The sequence below is a fragment of the Lepidothrix coronata genome, unplaced genomic scaffold, assembly GCF_001604755.1.
Source record: "Lepidothrix coronata isolate B3197 unplaced genomic scaffold, Lepidothrix_coronata-1.0 Scaffold7, whole genome shotgun sequence".
Lineage (NCBI taxonomy): Eukaryota > Metazoa > Chordata > Aves > Passeriformes > Pipridae > Lepidothrix > Lepidothrix coronata.
In genome coordinates this window covers 5,500,673-5,522,766 of record NW_016690187.1, presented here as the reverse complement: position 1 = coordinate 5,522,766, position 22,094 = coordinate 5,500,673, and the positions used below count along the sequence as shown (strand labels likewise).

Below are 22,094 nucleotides of genomic sequence, written 5' to 3'. Positions count from 1 at the left end.
CCCTGTTCGCCCTCACGGCGAAGGCGGACCCCGAAACGCGCCTTCCCGGCCGCCGCGGCCCCGCTGCCCTTCGGGCTGGAAGCCCCGAACTTTGAGGCGCTGCTACCGCCACCTGCCCCGTCCCCACGGAGCTACACCGCTCCTGGAATGCCTCAGAAAAGCCCGGGGGTTGTTCTGAAGGGCCAATTTCACCCAAAAATGAGGGTTGGTTCGTGCAGAGAGCTTGGCTTGCAGCTTTCACCTGACAGTCATGTTTTACTGTCTATTAAAATGATTTTTTTTCTTATGTAGTTTTCACTTCAGCCCAAGTTAATGCACTGTTTTGCAGACACCCTTGAATTTGCCCTCAAGAAGCTGACATTATATATGCTGGTGTGATGCCGTTAAATATTTTAAGGAAATGACACATAAGGAAAAAGCAGCCAAATAATTTGAAAAACAATGATTTAGAGTGGAGATGCAATTTATAGCAGAGGTGCCAAGAGAATAAGGCCGATGAAAACGTGTCTACCTATTGTCCCCAAACGGGTTCCTTTAACCCGTGTGCTATTGGCTGGTCCCCACATAGAGTCAAGGTATTTGATTTATTTACATTTCTGCGCAGAAAGGAATGCTGGGGGTCAAATCCACAAAGCCAGCACTATGACTATCAAAACTTTTCACTATTTATACGTTTTAGTAAACAAAGGCATTAATGTTCATTGGCTACAAGTTCCCTAGTTCTCTTATTCATCAGTATTCTATCTTTCATTAGTTAAATGATTCCCTCACTTCTTATGCTAATTAGTCCATATACTCTTCTTTTGAATTGGTGGGTTTCATGAGTCAACGGTCACAATGTGCCCCTGCCAGAATTATCTTTTACCTAGTTGGGGCTGATTTCAGCACAGTTGATGAATTGGCTTTGTTAGGTTCTTCCTTATCTTGGGAGTTCTGCCAAATGTCTTTGTGGCTCATAAATTCTGCATTCTTTGTGTCCACTATCAGTAGTACATCCTTCTCTCCAAACTTTTTTAATGTCCCGCTGGAGCTGAGATCATTGAAGCATGTCAAGGCCTAAACCTTAGCAAGGCAATTCTACCAACAAGTAATTTATCTTTCTAACACCTGGACATCACACCTGCTGCCACAGGCATGTGAATGGTAGCCCTTTGCAAGAGTCCTGAATCCTACTATTTTATGTGATATTTGTTAATACATTAGCTGATAAGCATTAAATAATGCCAATTATTAAATAAATTTATTCGCTGCAACTTAATTAAGTAGCAGATTGACCAAACACCCTCTATACCTGCCCTGAAATCAGACCTGCAGTGGGTTACAATTCTGCAGGGACACACAGATGCCTGTAGCTTTATTTCTTGCTCCAGGGAAATACACTGCTGTTAAATATGCTGTGGTCTGGGAAAAAGACATAAGTGTCCTCTAAGACATATTCTATGCTGCATGTGTGACAAATTCTACAGTTGAGGGGTCTAAACTTGCTTTACTAAATTTATTAAGTTACTTTACTAGGTTTATTAAGCACACTGGTCAGCAAATTAAATTAACAGTTGGTATTTTGAAACCAGAGACTCTCTATTTAAATAGTGGAAATCTTTGCCAGGAAACATTGCAGATGTCAATTACTCAAAATTTCAATTTTACTTACTCAAAAAGCGATTGGACAAGTTTGTGAAAGTTAAAAACAAGCAAGGGCTATTGACAACCAATGCAACACTTTTTGCTGAAGAAGGTCCTGAACTGGAGAACAGAGAAATACACTGAGAAAGTTTGATGCCTGCCAGCACATTTCCTCCATCTCTTCCCCAGGCATCCACTAGTGGCTGCTATTTTATCTTTACCTGGGAAGAGGACAAACACAGTGGCTTCCCCTGCCTTGCAATGATGCAGAAGCATTTCTTGCATTTGGGAAAATGGCAGGAGTCAGTTCATCTGAGGGCTAGGGACCAGACTCATTTCAGGAAAGTCCCTTTCTTCATCAGGGTATCACCCTCGCTACATAACAGGAGAGGGGCTGGGTTAGTAGGACTTGGGGTCAGCCCTGGCATGACTATGTTTATTTTGTGAAGGTCACTTTTCCCTCTCATCTGGCCACACCAGCAGATAAGCCCTGTGTAAGTGTAACTGGTGGAAGGTTACACCTGGCAAGAAGTAGATCTGTGTTTCTCAGAGCAAGAAGCAGCAGGTCTACTGGAGACACGATTGCCATGATGCCTGCCAGGTCAATGCCCTCAGAAATCAAATCTAGCTTGGAATGAAAGGTGGGAAGTGCTAAGCTTGGTGCTCCTTTTGCCATAGAATAAATGAGAATGGAAAATGAAATAACGAATAGAAAGCATAACACAAATTCTACAAATACCAAGTAGACATCTTCCTGGAAAACATCTATGTCTCATGATAATACATTTCCTTTTATGTTTTCTTGGGCCTTCACAAAGAGGGGCAACATTATGATCATTCTCATAAAATCATTCCTATTTTTTACTAGGAAGTCAGTTAATAACAGAAAAATTACATTTCCAAGAAGAGGGATAGCTCATTCCATTCAGAGTTACAGCCTGCAAACTTTCCTAATCTACAAAATCCAATAGCTTCTCACTGACTTCCTAGTCATCATGATACATTGGCTACCATCAGCAATCCCGTGCAAGATGTGCCCTGCCTCCATTGGAAGGACAACAGTGGGGCTTAGAACATCATGTTGGGATTTTCTGACTGTTAGAATTTCTCTCAATACTGTAAGCAAAAACATAACATAGATGAAAGAACAAGTAGCAGCATCCTTGCTATATGCCATAAATGCTGGAAATGGAACTGTAGATGGGCTCTTGGCAGGTATCAGGTCTAGTCTTTCACCATTCCATTTGGTGAAATGCTGAAACAGTAGAAGCTGGTATCTTCTTTTACAAGGAATTAGATCTGTTAGAAAACCTGGTGAATAGTTTCTGCCTCCCTTGTTAGCAAGTCTTTTATGTTTCCAACTAGCCACTCAGCAGTGTAACTCAATGCCTAGAAGTGTATTAGGATCATCCAGCTTGAAACTGATAACCCAAGCTGAAGGTGCAGGTTTAACCTCTTCTTTGTGATGGTTTTGGTTTGTTGTTTGGGGTTTTTTTCTTTCAGTTTCTCTCAGGTCAGCAGCATTGTTTCTAAGCAACATTGTTTCTAAGCAGCAGTCCTGCATGAAGCCATAGCCTAATTTCCCTGGCACACAAAGGAAGACAGAGGCAAGAAAGGAACAACAACATCAAGAGGGAAATCCTCCTCATAAATACCTGAAGTCAGAGAGGCTCCAAACCCAGATCCTGAGGCCTATTGCAAAAGTTGACACAGGTAGTGCATGATTTCTTGTTTACATGTATGAGAGGTAGAATAGGGGGACAATATTCAGCAACAGAGAGTTTGTATATTATGGAGCAAAGGAGTGGAGCACGTGCTCCACGTGCATGTTACAATATATTGGTGGGCCAGGTGCTGGCTTATCTCTTTGCTGTTAGTTCATCTTGCAGCCTGTCCTCTTCCCTGTTTCTACCACATAGATCTGGTTAACAGACACACAGTGGGGAGAGCAAGCCTTGTGCTAAGAAACCTGTAAGCAGCAGCAGGTCAATAGCTTGCATTATATGAGAGATATACATCACTACGTTGGGGATGCAGGCAGCCTGCAAGCTGATGCTCAAGATTGATGCTTATTCTAAATGGGTTCATTCTGCCCATTTCCCATTACGAAACTCTTTACCATCACTCTCAGTACTGTTCATGTTGTCTTCTTTCTTGACTAAATTTTTGGCAGTTTCTATTTTAATCCTACCTTGGAAATTATTTTGGCTAGGTTTTTGTAGGGGGTCTCCCAAGTGTCACGTTCTCTTTATCTGTTTTTGAGATTTGTTCACTGGCAGAGACACTTGGTTCTCTCCTAGATCCCATTCAGCTTATGCTACAATGACAACTAGAATATGGAAAGAAAACACCTGAAGAAAAAGATTGAAAATCTTCTGTAAGTAATAACTGCCCACAACTGCTTTCACTGCACTAGAGATTGGCTTGTTTTCATTGCAAAGAGTTGTATGACTAGGTGAATGACAACTCTCAAACCTTAGTCTTCTCTTGCTGGAAAGTGTAAACAGACTTCTTTTGACAATTTCTTGCATGCAGTCTGCAGTGTAAGCCCTGACTGCACATGGGACAATAGAATCATCACAGCCCAGAACTTGCTCAGTGGAGCAACCAGAGAGGTGCAGAATTCCCCCCTTGCAATGCATCCAGGGCAGCTGCTGTCTGTAAGGGGTCTCCTAGTTCATGCTGCAGTGTCTCATGCTCTTCAATGCAGGATTGTCCAGCAGACAACTCCTCAGGGATGTAAGCAGTGTCCCCTCTATTCCACACAACTCCTGTGCCCATCTTCTCTAGGAATGCTGGCATGGATCTGTAGTATTTCATCTGAGGAAAGATTGCAGAATCAGGCCTCCTTTGAACGAGAAGAACAAGCACCAGTGAAGCATCTCTTTCATTCTCTGTACAGTGAAATTCTTCTGTGAGTCCCCAGACTTTAAATAATGGTTTCATATTTCTTCTTCCTATTTTGGAGCCTTTGGAGAAGACAGTAGTGTGGTTTGAAAGAAGCTAAGATTAGCAGAGATGCAAAAAACTAACAGCTTTCCTATTTGGGAACTATCTGTGAGAAATCCTACAGCAGATTCCTAGCCCTGAATCATAGTGAATTTAGCCTTGGTCTTGCAGTATCTTTAAAGTCCTCTATTACATTTCCTATGCACTGGTTTGCTTAGAACCAGCTGTAATTTAGAGTTATTTCCTTGCTTTAAGGGGAGATTATGTTGGCATCAGACTACGAGAAAAAGAATTTGATCCAAGAGGACAAAGGCCACCCACCTTTCTAGATGACATGGTAATCACCAGAATTCCTACGTCCTATCCTCTTTAACTGCGGGGCTCCTGAGAATTCTGAAGGATGGCTATTTGGTACAGCTAAATAACCTATCCCTACAATGATAAATAGCAGCCCATTACTGAAATGAGTACCTAAACTGGCTGTGAATAGCACCTGGGTATAATGTATCCAAGATAATTCAAGATTTTGTTGATTTTTTTACCAAGAAAAAGCTATTCACAGAAGACATTTGATAAAGTTAAGTCAACTAACCAAAGATTATTCTTCACAAGCCAAGTCTATTGGTGCATAACAAAACAGAAAGTCTTCCTGGATGCATTTTAAACCTCTGAAACCTCATCAAGTGTCTTACAACAAGTGAGGTACCCAGTTAGTTGAGGCAATATTGGGCACAGCTCAGGTTTCCCTGCATTACCCTGGTCTTTCTGTCTTCCCTCAGTCAAGCAATTCCAGTCAAACAAAACAAATAAGATTCTTCTGTCTTTCCAGGTCCATTACAACTTAGCCCTCAGTGTTGCTTTACTGTGGCTTAGTGACTTGGATGCTCCGATTGCACTGACAAGAGAGAAAATGTGAGTATTGAAAAGCTGAGGTCCTGCTGTTGCGGTGGGTTACACCAGTGTGAAAATGAGGTAAAAGCAGCAGTGAATCGACCCCAGGACTACTTTTTGCATTTATAACACCAGAATAATAATCTTCTTGTTCAAAACACCATACAGGAGCTTTGCAGCTTGCAACAAATACACATATCCCAACCGAACTGAGAGAGAAGCTATGATATTATCTTCATACGCTGGAATATTAATGGTAAGAGCACAAGAAAGATGGCAGTATCTTTTATTCTATGGCATATAGAATAGAATAGAATAGAATAGAATAGAATAGAATAGAATAGAATAGAAAACTCTCTGTATCCCCAATGTCTTTGTTCATCAAAAGCACAGTATACAGACAGTGCAAATATTACAATTCCATTCCATTTGTATCAAGTAGCCATTAAGTTTTGTGCAGTCTTAGAAAACAAAGTAGTCGGTTTCAGTAGGTGTGTATATGTTACTTAACTTGTTTCACCCAAGTGCAAAATGGCAAGCAAGTTTCAGGACAAGAACAAGATCTCAATAGATTTGTACCAGCAGTATGAAACAATACCAGAAGTTCATGTGGAAGCTGTTTCAGAGATCAAAGGAAGGGGATATGAGCTGGATTTCATTCCTTTACTTGAAAGAATACTACTGCTGAAAGCTGAATCTCTCTTTTACCTGTTTTTTTACCTTTTACTGCTCGCAGAACAGCATTCCTGTAGAAGAGATCTTTGAGATTTACAGCATGAGGCCCTCAGCAACACACTGGCAGAGGTCTGCAAATGTGAGTGATTTGGGGTTTTTTCAGCATCTGTAAAGGAAGTGATCCTATAATATCTGTGCCTTTCAAAAAAAATTGCTATATTTTAAACTGAAGTCATTTGCCCCTTTTGCCCCATTAGTAACAGCAAACAAGCTCCAGCCCTCTCTTAGGACAGAGCAAAAAGCTGAATTATTCACCACCTCCTTCTCTATCTTACAGTGTGCCAGGGAGAGGCAAGAAAAGTGCAGCCCAGTTACTCACATCCACACTAAGATGTAACACAGCTCCTGCACCTTTGTGATAATGCTTTACAGAGGAGCATTCCCACCAGTGTGCTCTAATTACCACTAGTTTGGAGTAGAGGAAGAGGTTATGCAATTCTGAGATACAGCCTGGCATGTGTTCAGAGCAACTTTCTCTAGCAATATATCTTTAGTCATATAATTGCCCTTTAAAAAACAGGAAAGGTATTATAATCTTTAATTTATGACTCAAGTCACAGGAAAGTATTCCATATGACCCAGGTCCATAATGAAAAAGCATTTGTACTGGAATATATAGATTTTCTTTTCAGTAATACAGACTTTATTGATGTTTCCCAAGCAACCATTAAAAGTTGATGTGGACTTGCAGTCAGACTATAACAGGTGATTCACATGTAATTCACAGTGCACTTTATTTTTTTTTTACCTCAGTCATGCTTAGCTGTACTATTAATGACAGACTGCCACCCGGTGTCCAGAAAGGGCAGAGCTACACCAGCTCACAGTTACATGCAACAGAACAGCCTTGGCTGTAACCTCTCTTAGTTTAATTCTTCCATGTCAAGCACTAGATATGTCACTAGATGCCACGTAAGGGCATTTCACAATATGTTATTTAGAAGGAGGGATCTTCTTCTCTGCTCCTGGGACAAGTGGGTGGATCAGCTGTCTCTCCTTTTGCTGTGAATATTACACTGTATATTTTTACTGTCTTGCTTCTTATGGACAGGAGTACTTTTCTCTAGGAACTTCCAACCCAGGATATTTTTAGAAATCTCTATTTTGAGTGCTCACCATACACTGCAGAGGAGTGATATTTTCTTGAAAGGTTTCCAGCTACTCATGCTGTTTCCCATGGTGAGGTGTTTGAGTTTTGCTTGAGTTTTGGTGGTTTTTTTCTTTGAGAGGAGGGGAGGTTATTAGTGGTATTTTTAGCTTTGATTTATATTCTGATGTTATGCAAGCAGAGACAAAGAAAGACATCTCATGTTACTGTGCACTTGCCTAGATCCTGTCCCTCATGGACTCAGAGACACTTCCTTAATGGTCACAAGGTAGCAAAGTTAAAAAAATTTCTAAAGAGGAAGATAAACCATTGTTATCAGGATTTCCAGTTTCTGTTTCAGCCAACACCAGTGCTTCATTTTATTCATGGGCTTAAGATCATTCCCAACCTATGAGAAAGGAACAAAAATGCTTTGCTGAGCTGGGAAGCTAAGGATACTTTATTTTGCAAAGCCTTGATTCATTTAAGAGGTTAAACATACTGTTTTAAACTAACAGTAACTCTTGGAGCTCAACTTATGCTTCCTTAAGAGTCCTGGACTCAAAGAGATGGAATACAGCCCATCTGAAAATTCAGTTTTTGTGGGTATTTCCTACTGAAGTAAAATGGTGGAGATTCCTGTTACCCCTCATCACTTTTGAAGCCTTGGCTTGAATCTCCTTGGAAATCAAGCACTAGCCTTACCAAGATATATAGGTACTTAGGGAGCCTAAGCCACATCCTAGTGACATTTAGGGTGGAGGTTATAAATGGTGCTCATTTATCCATCAGGACTGCTGAAGCAGTTACCTTAGTTTCTGCTGACCAGAAGAGTATGTCCATTGTCTTAGCACATAGTTTCTGCAGGTACACTTATTTATGAGTTGTTGTCTTTTCAGGACCATTGGATTCAACCTTTCAGGTTCTCCCTGCATCCATTTGCCATGCTGACTGCCCCTGAAGCTGCAGAGTATGTCTGGAAGCAAAGTGAGTACATTTCACCCCAACTCCTACAAGGCCAGGGCAGGGGAACACAGAGCAGCACCAGGCCTAGCAGAGCCACCAAGTTACAGCCTGCTGAGCTCCAATAGCTGCACATGGAAAGGATAGTGAAAACCTCGGTCTGTGCATCTTCTGTTGTTGGGGCATGGGGGGAGGTACAGGGGTTTTCTCATTGTAGCCTAGAAATGGCATCTAGCTCAGGCTCCTGAGGTTCATTACAATTGCAAAAGGTGCATTTTGCTCAGGTTGAGGTAAAAAATATGATTACATGTTTCTAGTAGAATCAGCCTTCATGTCTATCCATCACTTGTTTGTTCTTAAGCTTGGACTAATACTAGAACTTTTGCAAAGGTCAGTTATGCTACTGGCCAGCAAGAGCCACCTACAACTTGCCTGTTTCTTCTCCAAGTGCAGCAAAAATGAGAATAACTGCAGGAGCATTAGAGAATTTGAAGCTGGAACCCCTTCCTCCAATCATGAGATGACTGCAAGTGAGCCCATGCAGTAGGTCTGTAAACCAGCCTGGTGGCATTCTGTAAGCCCAAGATGATATGAGGCTCTTTCTCTCTCCCAAGGCATCAAGTACCAGACAGCAACAGCACATAAAAAGCAAGGACCTTGTTCAGCAAGGAGAAGAGCTAAAAAGGACCACAAGCAACTAGACCCACTGACCAGAGGAAAGCAACACATTGACAAAGTAGGTCTGAAGAATTCACACAAGGCAGTAAAATAGTGTTTGCAACACTATCACTGGATGTCACAGAGTGCCACTTCAGGCCACTTGGAGCCCACAAAGCCTTTCGAGTCTGCCCTTCTCAGTTCTCTTTAGCATGAGATGTTTCATAGCAGCACTAGTTTATAAAATAGTGTCAATTCTAAAGTGGACTGCAAGCTGTTAACAGGAGGTGTCACTCATGAGCTGGAAAGTCAATTCCAGTAATATTCAATATATACATGGAAAGCACTGTCCTGGCTAATATCCCTGAAAAACATATTCACATTTAGGTTTAAAAAAACCAAACCTATTGTTATAAAAATTAACAAAAACCTAACTCCATAAAGAACCCAGTAATGTCAGATTAGCCCAGCATGTTCATGATTTAGGTTCCGCCTTTCTATTTGACCTTGATTTGCTAAAGCCTATTGTTTGCCGCAGCTCCACTGAGCAGCAGAGCTAAGAAAACATTCCAGCAGCAGGGCTGGATTTGATGAATTAGAGTAAGGGTGCTCCCCCACAGCCCTGAGTTCAACATGCATCACATGTCACACAGCAGGAGGGAAGCTGATCTGCCATGCAGTCCCCATCTCTCCCAATGGATTCAGCCCTGCCTGCTGTGCTTGTGCTTATTAACATTTGCATCCTGCAGGGAGCTACAGAAGCAAAACAAGGAATCTCTCCAAGGAAGCCTGGAACAGATTCAAAAGTGAGGAATGCAAAGGAAGCAAAGACATAACAAAAAACCTAGACTTCACATACCTCACTTAGTTGTAGGTGAGCTAACTGATGTCTTCTATCTTAGCTTTGGTAATACATTTGCAACTTCTGTTTTGGTTGATTGGTTTGTTTGTTTGTTTGTTTTTAAATCTTAGCAGTCATTCCTTCCTTCCTTCCCACCCATCATATCTTACATCCAAGACATTCACTCCTCTTCCCTTAGTCAATTCTCTCCTGCTCCTCTGCCAGTGTGTTGGGAGCTTACATTTTCCCAGTGCATCCCTACTGATTCTCAATGCACCATGCTACTTTTACAGAGGCAAAGAGAGGATGCAGCACTTCAGGGGCAGGAATACATACTTCCCCTTTTCCACAGTGCTTTGCAACTCCCACACATGATCCAGTGTTGGGCAGGAATGAGCGTCCCTGCACGTGACGTGTGGGTTGTGCCTCTCAGGATGATCACAATTTCTTCAGCTCTCCCCTCTAACCATCCTGCTTTCTTATTTCAGCAAAGGGATCAGCTAAAGAAAAAGCCTCTCCCTGCAGTGCCAGTGTGGCACTGAAGTCTGTCTTCCAATCCCCATTTGTAGGTCTCTGATGATTTGCCTCTGTTATGTCCATGCTGTGTTGCCGAAGAACACTCCCCATTTCCTAGATGGGCTGTCAACTTTCATCCTTGTACTGACTCCACCTTGGAATATAAGCTGGATGTGGTTCTCCTTCCACATCCCTCTCTTCCTCTGTCACGAAGCTTGAGCACACAATATGGAATGTTTGTATTAGACTCCTTCTACCTAATTCCATAGAAATTTCAGGGCTCAGTGGGATTGAAGTATTTGCTGCTGAGAGGTGCGTTTAACATTAATTGCAGGGTAGAGAGACTTCATTAGGGCTCTTTACATATAAAAATGAAGATTCCCAGATACTTGTAGCCAGGGGATAGACAGTTATCCAAAGTAGGGTCATATATTGGACAGCTGCATTAACCCATCTCTTGGAGATGGTCCTGTACTCTAACACAAAGTATCTGGTAAAGGAAAAACCAATAAACATTTGTGAAGCAAAAACATTTTTCTCCTTTCTGCTGGCTCTGAGTCACTGAGCCTATTTATGGAGATGCCAAAAGACAGCACTACACAAGAAAGCCTGGGAATGGTTAAATTTAATCAGGGATTAAAGGGTCTTTTAGACTTCCTCATGGACTCAAAGCTTGCTTTCAGCTTACCAGGTTCACAGTGTTTTGTTTTTTTAATATATCACAAATTTCCTGTTAAAATCACCTGTCCTTTCAATTCTGATTTGTCCCTGGGGAAAGCCCTGACTACAGATTGATACATTTAGAAATTACAGATTAACCAGTGACTCTTTGTGCTGATATAGATGGGGCTTCTTAGCCGTACCATCCATCCCCACACTTTCCTTTCAAGCCATGTAAGCCCCAGTTCTAGGCCTTAAGGAGTCAGGTGAGAGGGCCAGGGGGGACCTGAGGTAAACAGCAACATCACCTTCTATATTACACAGGAACTCTTTAAGAATTTCTGCAGCATCAGCTGTTTTGGCCTGGTTAGTTCACTCTGCATGAAGGGAGACTGCTGGAACACACTATCCAATCCTATTTAGTAGTTCCTACCTCTCCTCTATTGTCTGTGTTCACTGCTGAGATAGGTCTACCCTGTCATATTCAGCACTTGCTTTTTCCTGGAGCTCAGAGCATCCATCAGCTTCTGAGCAGAGGCTTCTGTTCTTGCAAACAAATTCCATAGAACAGTAGGCCAGTGACAGGACCTGAGCAAATTTCCTCCCAATTCAAACAGCACCAGTCTGACCCTTGGAAAGCCAAAACAGAGAGAAATTGTCCTTTGAAATGAGGTCACTACAAGAGGGGAGGAGGGGATATTGCTGCTGAGCACATGAGAGAACAATGGTAAGGGGGTGGTTCAGATTAAACAGCTAGACAGAGAGATTAACATCTCATGACTGTTTTTTGTTCACTGACCTGTAATAAAATAAACAGTAAGACTTTAACAAATAGGTGATTAGCCTTGTTATTCCAGTGCTGTCTTTGCTATGGAGTACTGCCATGGCCTTCACTTTTCTTCGAATAATACTTCCTGGTTTTATAGGTGAGATTGGTGGAGTTAAGAGGAATAAGCAGCAGAAATCTTACTATGCTAATAAGCAGAAAAACAGTGTTTTATTTTCAGAGTGCAAGTCCCTGCCCCTTCGCTACTCCCTCTTCTGTTGGCTGGCTGGTATCTGATTGTCTGCACACAAAACTCAAGCCCAGAGGATCAGATGGTTTGCTGCTCACATGTTCAGACAGCCAGAATTAGGGAGCTGAAAGGTGCTTGTAGATGTGGGCACTGTGGGACTGATGAATGATAGCCTTCTGCCACCTTGACTGAAAATTCCTCCTTTCCTGAGCTATATTGTCTCCTGAATAATCAAGGTCTTGCTGCAACCGACCAATTAGTCAGGACAACTTCAAACTCTTTTCTCAGCTACGCAGAAAGCGATGGACATAGTTCAGAGCTCAGATGCAATGCAGAGTCATGAATTTGTTCTACAGGACCAGAAGAGACTTCTGATCATATGTGCACAGTTAGCACCAGTTGTCACATGCATATATTTAGTGCCTACCATTGCACTGCAATACTGTCCACAGTGAGAAAAGTAAGAGGCCATTCCTGGTCTGCTTTTTCGAAATACAGTACTGAGGCAAGTGGGGAACTCAACAGGGCATTATCCACTTTTCCTTTGGCAATTTAAGAGCTGCCTATTGTACCCCAGAGGTCAACTTCAGCAGCAGTACTTACGGTGTAAGCTTGGTGTTGCAATTCATAGCCCAGTTTATGACACTGAAATCAGATGGTTTCACTCTAACACTCTTGACTGTGAACAGCACAGCAGCTGAGGCACAGACATACTGTCTGCCAGACCAGAGATGCTAACTTCTTCAACTGCTCCACAAGAATTAGTGAGTCAGTCTTTAGACTCCAGACTTACTAGAGCACTGCCCATGCAAGCAAGCCCAAATTTCCCCCTCATTTCTGCTACAGTAATCCTGACTTTAGACATGTCACTACTGATTCTCTAGCTAGTCCTGAAAATTCTCACTTATTATGGTGAAGAGCTTTTTCCTAGCCAAAAGGTCATGTGGAAACATCTAGCATCCATTGCGGAATGGCAAAATATCTGTTTTTTCCAACAGATTGGTTTAGCTGTAGGACAAAAATATAACCAATCTCTTTTTAAAAGCATTAGTTTGTCAGGTTGGAAAGTCAAGTGCACAGGACTGTTTATCTTTAAGAGGCAGCCAGGAGCAACAGCAAATAAAAGAGTGAAATCTATAAGAAAATCAGATACATTCCATCCCTGTAAAACACTGTAAAAGATGCTGGCCTCACGAGGGGAGTCATGGTTGAAAGATTTAAGAATGGTTAGAGGTGCTTAAAAAAGAAACTAGCTCAGGCTGGCTCCAAAAGAGAGTTTGTTTGCAGCAAAGCAGAGTCAGAGGGAACACCAAGTGCCAAATCCTGCACTGTCACCAGGTCACCTGCTGTTGTGGAAGTGATCTGCCAGGTACTTGCACACAGGTATTTCCACTGCCAGTGCTAAACACATAGTCCATTTAAGTGAAGAAAGTGTATGATGTGGTCCCCAAAGGCATCAAGGCCTAGACTTCATGGCCTTTCATGGGGATTTGCCAGCAGACAAATATCAAGCCCTGAACAGTGTACTTACAGTAGTACCAGCAATACATAAAGTCAAATACGACAGTCAACCAAACATTATGACAAGGAAATCCAGCAGAATGAAGGCATGTGGTCTGAGGTAACACAGAAAGTCTGGGAGAACAGGGTTGAATATACTAAATAGGACAGGAGGGTATCTAACCTGTTTGGAAATGGTGAGTGCACATTAGCTCCTGTCATTTAATATGGATACAGTTAAAAACAATATCAGTTAAGTGGTTTGTGATGGAAGGCTGTGAAGGTGGAGGTTTGATATCCCCCCCATCCATTTCCCCAGAATACACCCTTCTCTTTCTCTTTCCTTTCTTGCTCAGCACTGAAAGCCCATTTCTTTGGCCTGAAATCGTGTAAATGGAGCTGCGCTCCACTAAGTCTCCCAAACTTTACCCTGCCCTCCCTCCTTACAGCCACAAACACTCATTTGTTCCACTGGAGGTGGAGACCATGTAGTTGAAAACAGAGCTCTTTAAATAAATTAGATCTACAAAGGTGTTTAGTTGCATGCCAAATTCCTGATGAATCATGTTGACAAGTTCTTCATATGCTTGAATGAGTTCCCTCAAATACATAAGATTGTAAATCTGGTTTTGGAGTGCAGTAGTTTTGATCTGAAGCCTCACCTACTGCTGATATAAGACATTTGTATAACCAGCTTTGCATATTACATGAAGCAGTTTGTTTTTTAAGAGTCTAAGATTCAGGTGCAAGAAAATGATAATCAGAAGAGAACAAGTTAAGGTTTGTTCCAGCCCTCACCAAACAAGAAGAAAACAGATGAAAAGTTCCAAAACAGAGAAATACAGTTTTCTGTAACCTACTAGCTGTCCTTTAGTATTAAAGCACTCTGCTTCAGCCTTAAACAACAATTCTTCTGGGTTCCAGATAGAGAGCAACTTGAGTTTAACGCCATTTCCTCCCTTTGAATTTTTAGACAGGCTTTCGAGGAGAAAAAACTGAAGCGACTGACCCAAACTGATTTACAATGTTAGCCAGTAATTCAGATAAGTGACAAACATCTAGTAAGAACCATTTGATTTCAATATTTATAGTCTTCAGGATTAATGCAGCAGGTAATCACACACCAGGAAGAGGATGAAAGTTTTAATTGCTATTTCCTCCTAACACGCCTATGCTAAAATCTGTACACAGTACAAGGGATTAGTAGGCAAAGGGTAACAACACCACATGAGAATGAAACTTTTCCTGTCTCCAGGATAAGGCATGTGACAAAGTATTGAAACTGAAGCAAAATTCACCTGCTCTCAAAAAAGGAAAGATTGGGACAAACTTAGGCAAGGGGTAACCAACAGGGGGTGGAGAAGGATAGGAACAGACCCACACCAGAAACTGCTCGGGTCTGGTGAGTCCAATAGCTTTCAGGCAAAGGAGGTTCTGTAAAGAACCATTCTTACACACTTATATATATATGCTTGTACCTATCCCACATTGGGTCAGGTGCACCACATGCAACAGCTGATAGCAGTTGAAAGTGTAGTCTACCCCATAGTTACACGATAATTCACTTGCACACAGCATCAGCAAATGCAGCCCAAACCCCAGAAAAAATAAGTGTCCCATAGTAAATGTAATAAATGCCATAACTACAAAAAAGACAAAACATGAGACCTCTCCACAGGTTAGAATAGTCTCTTCTGTATTACTCTTTGCAGATACTGCATTAGGACTATGGTGTACAAAAGCAACCACAATGTCTGTGTCTGCACACAGCTCTCAACTTTCATCTCAGCAAACTATCAGAAATGGGAGAGATAAGTGGAAACCCCAGTATGTCAGTACCCTGCTCTGACACAGACACCAGGATAAGTCTTTGCAAATGTTTATATTGCAGATCATTTTCTTTATGAAGAGAAGAGCTTCTGGGGCCACTGCTATGAATGTAGCAGTGACCACCTTGACCTGCAGCCCTCTGTGAAAGAAAGCAATTCCATCCAGGTGAAAAAAGGCAGCTGGATAATTTACAAGAGCCTCAGTTACTCAGGACATCAGTATTTTTTGAAAAGGGAGGCAATTCTGACTTCCAGAAGTGGTTCAGTCTCAGCAACTCCATCGGGTCTTGCCATGTAACGCTACAAGTGAGTTCTGCTTGGCAGAGGATCACAGTTTAAGAAACTGGGTGTAGTTTATCCTTTAAGAATACAGTTACAGTCTCTTCAAGCAACTCAAGAGTCAGGAAAAGTTCAGTAAGGCAATGCAAAGTTTCATTGGACACGAAGGAAATAATCTGTTTAATCAGTGCTATTTCCAGGGTCTTTTCATAACTTGAAGATGCAAAAAAAGGTTGTGTCACTATTCCTAGGTAGAGAATATCTTCACATCACCTAGGGAAGGGCCAGCAGGGCCAGCTGACGTAAACTTTTGCTGTGGGCTGATGTATGCAACTTGCTTATGTCCACACTATCTTATGATTCAGTGACACCAGAACATGTTAAATCAGCTCACTGATATTTGTCCCAGGCTATGTCCATCTCCTTGAGATCTCCTCCTTCAATGTCTTAGGTGGCTCTTGGGTGTTGTATGAAATGCATAACTTCAGGGCAGACAGTATTTACTGAAACCTAGGGAATACAGAGGTACCCTTGATTGCAGTGCAGTAAATGCCAAAAACTGTCTCTTTGCAGAGGCCAGCTGACTTGCACTCAGTTATTGCTCACATACTAAGTAAATAGTGAATGCATTCCAAAATTCTGGTTCAAACAAATCTTTCTTCAGTACTACAAACAAATTCAAGTTTTACAGTCCCAAGGGAAATACTATTTCTTTCACATTTTAAGGGGAGAGGGGGGATACTTTTAAAAAATATTCACAGTTAGCCAGCTGTTCCATGGTACATGATAAGTTAAATAACTGTTAAAGGTCTAACTGTATATTGCTAACCCTGGAGGAGGTGTTGGGAAAGGTATGATTCTTTCATCTAAGTTTTCTCTAGTTTTACAAACTTTGATTTAGCAATAAATTCCAGCTTTATACTTACCAGAGATAACAAAATGCAGTTGGACCTTTAACAGTTATTTAAATTATCATGTACTGTGGAACAGAAAATAAATCCCATTAATAGTTATATCCAGTAAATTACTGACTGAGGAAGAAAAGGACAGAAGTGTGCAGAGGAACTCACAACATGGTGAACATTGTATTTGACATCAAATTCTTCATGCAAACAAGCTGCTCCACCAATGCTACCACCAATCTAGCAAAGCTTTCTAGTCTTATTCCAGATGATTCCTCAAAAGTTAATTATTCTAGATCCTTAAATCACACCACCTTTATACATAGCATGTTTTAGTGAACCTGTGACTTCATGAACTAGATATTTAGCTGATGTCAATCACCCTGCTTCTACTAACTTCAGAGCTGCACTGATCTGTTGCAATAGGAGATTGAGCCAAATCCCTCAATTGCCAGGCTATTCTGCAGGCAAAAAGAATTAAATAAGCATACCGGTGTGGATTAGAAACAGGACAACATCTTGTGCTTGAAAACGTCTATTGCAGATTTAATTATCATTCAAGTGATTATGTATATGCCTACTATTCATCACCAAATCCTGTGCCAGCAGGCACCCTGTGCAGTTATGAATAAGAGCCATAATAAAATATAACAAAATACAGGTAAGGGATCTCACATCTTAACATACCTCTTCTAGGCAAATATACTATTGTTCTTCAGCAAGGTTCTGGAGACTTTTGGAAAGAAAAAGCAGTGCAGAGAGCACAGAACTACTCGACTTTCTGCAATCTTATCTAGTATATGTTCACTTTAAATCATTTCATCTGGGCTTTAAATGGTAGGCTTTGATTTTGTTTTGCCAAGTAAACATTCTGATAATGGAGTCCTTGAATAGAACCAAGCAACTTTTACAGCAGTGAGGTAGACTGCTTAAAACTCACATCTCTGCTTGCTAATGTCAGAGACCTCATTTAGCCATTATTTCAAGCTCACATGACCCATCAGTTATAGCCAGTTAGTGATCCTCTCCAGCCTTTCCCTGACAACACTGGAGAGGAAAATAGAACTATTCTTTGACCTTCTCATCCTTTCTTTTGTACGTGGGACACTATCTCTACCCTCTCGCCTGTCCTTTACTGCATGAAGTGGGCTGTCCAGCTGCTGCAGAGGTTTGGTGTACATAAGAACACCATGCTTTAGCCAGAGGGAAATGGAACATGAACAACTCAGGTCTCGGGACAGAGGTGTGAAAAAGCATATTTCCTCTTGCTCACAAATTCCTAATATTGTGCATTTATAGGAACTGCAGAGTGTAAGCAATATGTGTGTTAGCATCCTCAGGTTAGTGTGCTAACCCAGGTTTGCAAAAGAACACAGCAATTCAGGTGCAGTATCTACTTGTTTGCTTACAAAAGGGAACCAAAATATTTCATTTGTCTTCAGCAGGAATAAAAGAAAGAAAGAACAGACCAGTTCCCCAGACAGCAATTAACACATGCCTACATACTGCAACAAAATACCAATTAGTGCAGTTGAGAACTATGGCTATGCAATGATGTGCAGATTACATGCTGGCATTCCTGTGGTCAAAGGCAAGAATGAACAAAAATAACTATTCAGAGATCAAGGCTATAGGTAGGATGTCTGAATTCTAGACTCTGCTGCATCCTAGGGTTTGGGGGTGGCTAAACCTCTCAAAATGTCTCCACCTGAGACAGAAATGATGGCAATTCCTAGTTTTCGAGGACCACTGAGGGGCTATTCTTGCTTTTGTTTGCAAATGCTCAGAGAATCTCAAGCAGACATTAAGAACAATGGTGCTAGAGGAGAGAAACATGGGGAATTCACAGATAGTATCCAAGTTTTCACTAACAAGTCTTCTAGCTTCCTGCAGCTTGCTTTACTGTTGGTAGCAGGCACTACAGTTGCTGGCATGCAGGCTATGTTTCTCTACACAAACACTGCTATTTTCAGACTACTCCTGTGCTCGAGTTTTTCTGGGGTGCAAAAGCAGTCAATCTGCATGTAAAAGCAGCTGTCATAACAGCATACTGGTTGAGAACAGTTGGAACAGATGTAAATAACCAGACTTCTCAGACCATGAACACCATTTGTCTAAAAAGATATTTTAGCTCCAGAGTTTAAGATCAACGACAGCCCTTCCTGCATTGCACAGTTCATCTGTGGCATAGGGTCCTGGGAGGTGAAAGTCTACAGGATTCAAGAAGAAGCTGGATGGTTTCTTGGAAGACAAATCCACTGAGAGTTATTAACCAGAGAGAAGAAACCTCCTGATCAGAAAACCTCTTGAGCTAAAAAGGCCTGGGGACTTGAAGTTTGAAGGAAATATCACATATATTTGCTTCATATCTACCCTTCCCTCAGTGCCAACTCATGGTTGCAGTTGCTGCCAAGTTTCTTGACTGCCTGGACTGCCCATCTGGCCCGTGATGGCTGCTCTGCCTTCGTAGCTACAATAAGGAATTCACATATCGCTGCCCCTACTCTGGTCTCTCAAGTTCTAAATTTCATTACCAGCCCAGTGTCCACAGTATTAAACTATGAAGGACCATGTGGGATTCAAAAGACAAGCTGGCTCCACATGCATGATCAAGATAGAACAAAGGAAGCACAATCACAGAAGAACAAAAAAAAGTGTAACACTTCTGAGCCCATCAAAGATCTTTGAGAAATGTAAGCACAGGCCTGCACATACAAGTTGCTCCTGTAAGTGAATTCAATTTGCTTAGCATTAACCATCAGGAAGAAGTTAATTTTGATCCAAAGAAAGCATACAGGTATTCAGAAGAAACTGCTAGACTCAAATTCACAGTCTTCCTTCAGTCTGCTTTCAGTGTTTCCTGGCTGAGGAAATTTCCTGAGGAAGCACCTCCAGGAGAGAGACTGACAGGAGTGATACCATTTACAACACCCATCAGAAGCACAACTAGAGCTGTGTAAAAACAAGATAGCTAAAGATTTGTCCCTGAGGATTTGTAGCTTCATGAAATCACCATACAAGACTCATAGTGCATTAATTGTATTAACTTTTATTTTAATAGTATGTGTATTATTTCATATTTATATATAAAAGCACTTCACCAGTCTTATAAAGCCACTGTGGCTATAAAAGGACATTTAGTACTGAGACGAAAACCAAACTACATCTCTCATGCCCCAGTCACTGCTCTTACTTCATTACAGGCAAAGTTGGTGACTAGACTACTGCAGGGGCAACCTGACACATCCCATTGTAGAGACACCACCATGTGTTTGAGCCAAAAACAAAGGCATATTTGTCTCATAATAGATTTTTTTTTTCTGAATACTTCAGCCCAGAATAGATCTGAGCTTTTCCTTTCTAGACTCATTCTCTGGAAGGATTTTACTCAGAGGGGAGAGGTTGCCAAGATGTGAAATATTTCAATACTCAAACAAAAGACTAAGGATTTGAGATTTGGCCTAGGAATAGCTTTGATGCTGGAATATGTTCCTCCAATGCTCATGAAAAATTAAGTTCTTGAGTACTGTAAGCTTTATGTACAACTCAGTTTCCCTGTCCAGTAGGAGCTACATAGACCACCACAGCAAGTTTCCAGATACATTCCATCTGCATAGGATAATGCAGCTATTTTTTCACTGACATGCAGTTCAGGGCTTCACTTAGCTAAGATTTGTTCTGTGTCCAAATGCTGAAAGCTCATGCATTCTCGTGTCCTCACAAGCTGTAGAGTGAAAGAAGTCACACATAAGGAGGATGGGAACAAGATGGACTGAAGGGAATTTGACTTGGGAGACTGATGGGATGTATCTGAGAAGGAGCAAAGAAACTGAGAATTAATATAGGTGTAGAAAAAAGCCTAAAATTAGGACACATTTCTGCATGCTTTCTAGATTAAGAAGAGTGTCCAGAAAGTTTGATGCCAAAAATGAAGATACTGAAGTGTTGTTGGGTTTGATTGTGGTTTGTTGGTTTTGGTTTGGGTTTTTTTTAACTAAGGTGTTGGACATCACACAGTAGCAGCAATACTCTTGTGCCTATCCAACTGCACTTGAGCACCTGCAAAAACTCTATTGGCATTGATGCAAAAGCAGAAAGTATTTTTCTATAGCAAATCTTTGCTGTGCTAGATATAAGTCAGAGACAGTTTTGAAACAGTTTATCATCTTAGTAAATGAAAAGAAAAAGAAAACCCTGCCCACTTACCACTGTGCAAGAAAAACATGATCAGAAACAGCTCCCCTGTCTCAGCCAGAACCTTTTCCAGTTACTGCATCAACATCTAGGAAGACTGAGGGCACACAACTGCTGTGGCAATCCAGATACATCACTGAGTTTATTTCTTACCTGCATGTAGAGTTGAAGTGAGGTGAACTTGGCTGGACTCCTCTTCTGCTTCCTGCCCTAGCAAGCAGGAAGGACTCACAGCACCACTACTTTAAATTAGGACCCAGGTGGATTTATTCCTGCTAAACTGACTTTTCCACACATACTAGTGGCTATTCACTCTTACGTTGAATCTGTATCACATCTAGCAAGCTGCAGTCACCTAGATGTGCCACTTGATCTCCTGTTATCCACGTTTGGATTTGCCTGTGCATGCCCAGAAACACAGCAGCTACATATCTCTGAGGAATGACTTCAGAGGCAGGATGTTGAAGTTCAGAGATAACTACTCATCTCTCCAATAGGACTTTCACTCCAGGGACATCCAGTTTCATAACATACTTAAAGAAAGCTGTGTTTTATATGAACAGCCACACTTTCAAGACAGCAGTACATCCTGAGGCCTGGCAAATACAGGTGATTCACCAAATGGGGTGCCATGACTGCCGAAGTTGAATCCCTCGAACCAGCAGTGGATATTTTCTAACCAGCACTTTACTAAGCATATGTTTAAAAATAGCATCTTTGTAAAAAAATATTCTTTCAGACCTTAGAGGAAAAAATTAAATACATTCTTCATTTATGATAATGAAAATCCAGAACTCCAATTGTAACTGAGTCCATGGACTAACTCCATGCTTGAATTGATTTCAGGATGTACCTTTCATTTTGAAATGGCCCATAAAAGCAATGGCCTTCACAGTAGTGTTTCTGCTGTGAGTAGACTGGCAAGTTCACAGCAACAGTATCATCATGAAAATACTGCATACCAAGTCTCCAGCTGTGACACTAGATGACTTAAGACAGAGCGAAGCATTTACAGTATTTACCAAGTTTATTAATAAGAATTATTTCTGACAAAGACTATTTCTAATGCTACAGATATCAAAATAAATCTTTCAGCTTCTTATTCACTTCATGATAAAAAAACGCAAACCAAAACAAAAAAACAGTCCTGGTGCCCAGTAGTTCCTGGTGCCATTTGGCATTAAGTCCAGATTTCTGCACAAGACTGAATTACTCCCATTTCCAGCTCAAGGCCTACACTATGCTCTTTTGTTTAGCCAGGACCTCACACCATTTGTAGACATGAACTCATGTTGACCTTCCACAGCACAGAGAAGTAGCAGCTTTCTCTGGGCGTCTGGGGTTAGGAACCAAAAGAGAGACCCATTATGTTAAAGATTCTATAACCAGTTCAGTGTGCAAGTGGGCCCCCACAAGTTCCTCACATACTCCCTAGCACACTGTTTACATAAC

General features: G+C 41.4%; 2 protein-coding genes across 6 annotated transcripts; both read left to right on the top strand.

The window, feature by feature from the left end:
• Positions 1-84: 84 nt before the first annotated feature.
• Positions 85-15,409, top strand: CUNH2orf80 (chromosome unknown C2orf80 homolog). 5 transcript variants are annotated; one of them, XM_017835148.1, is made up of 11 exons: positions 85-575; positions 3,177-3,336; positions 3,887-4,000; positions 4,828-4,909; positions 5,402-5,484; positions 5,632-5,719; positions 6,200-6,277; positions 8,185-8,272; positions 8,863-8,984; positions 9,655-9,779; positions 15,151-15,409. In XM_017835148.1, exons 3-10 carry the CDS (start codon positions 3,960-3,962, stop codon positions 9,739-9,741), a joined length of 669 nt encoding a protein of 222 aa, XP_017690637.1. In that variant the 5' UTR covers positions 85-575; positions 3,177-3,336; positions 3,887-3,959; the 3' UTR covers positions 9,742-9,779; positions 15,151-15,409. The 5 variants fall into 5 exon arrangements, with proteins under 5 accessions (XP_017690637.1, XP_017690630.1, XP_017690647.1 ...); XM_017835141.1 differs by lacking the exon at positions 15,151-15,409 and adding an exon at positions 10,316-11,280 and having other exon boundaries at positions 85-204; XM_017835158.1 differs by lacking the exon at positions 15,151-15,409 and adding an exon at positions 10,316-11,280 and having other exon boundaries at positions 3,924-4,000.
• On the top strand, positions 11,806-20,137 carry LOC108506803 (gamma-crystallin D-like). Its single transcript, XM_017834174.1, is given in 4 exon segments — positions 11,806-11,848; positions 15,330-15,494; positions 15,497-15,505; positions 15,956-20,137. Coding segments are annotated over 4 exon segments (315 nt in total). The 3' UTR covers positions 16,054-20,137.
• Positions 20,138-22,094: the final 1,957 nt, after the last annotated feature.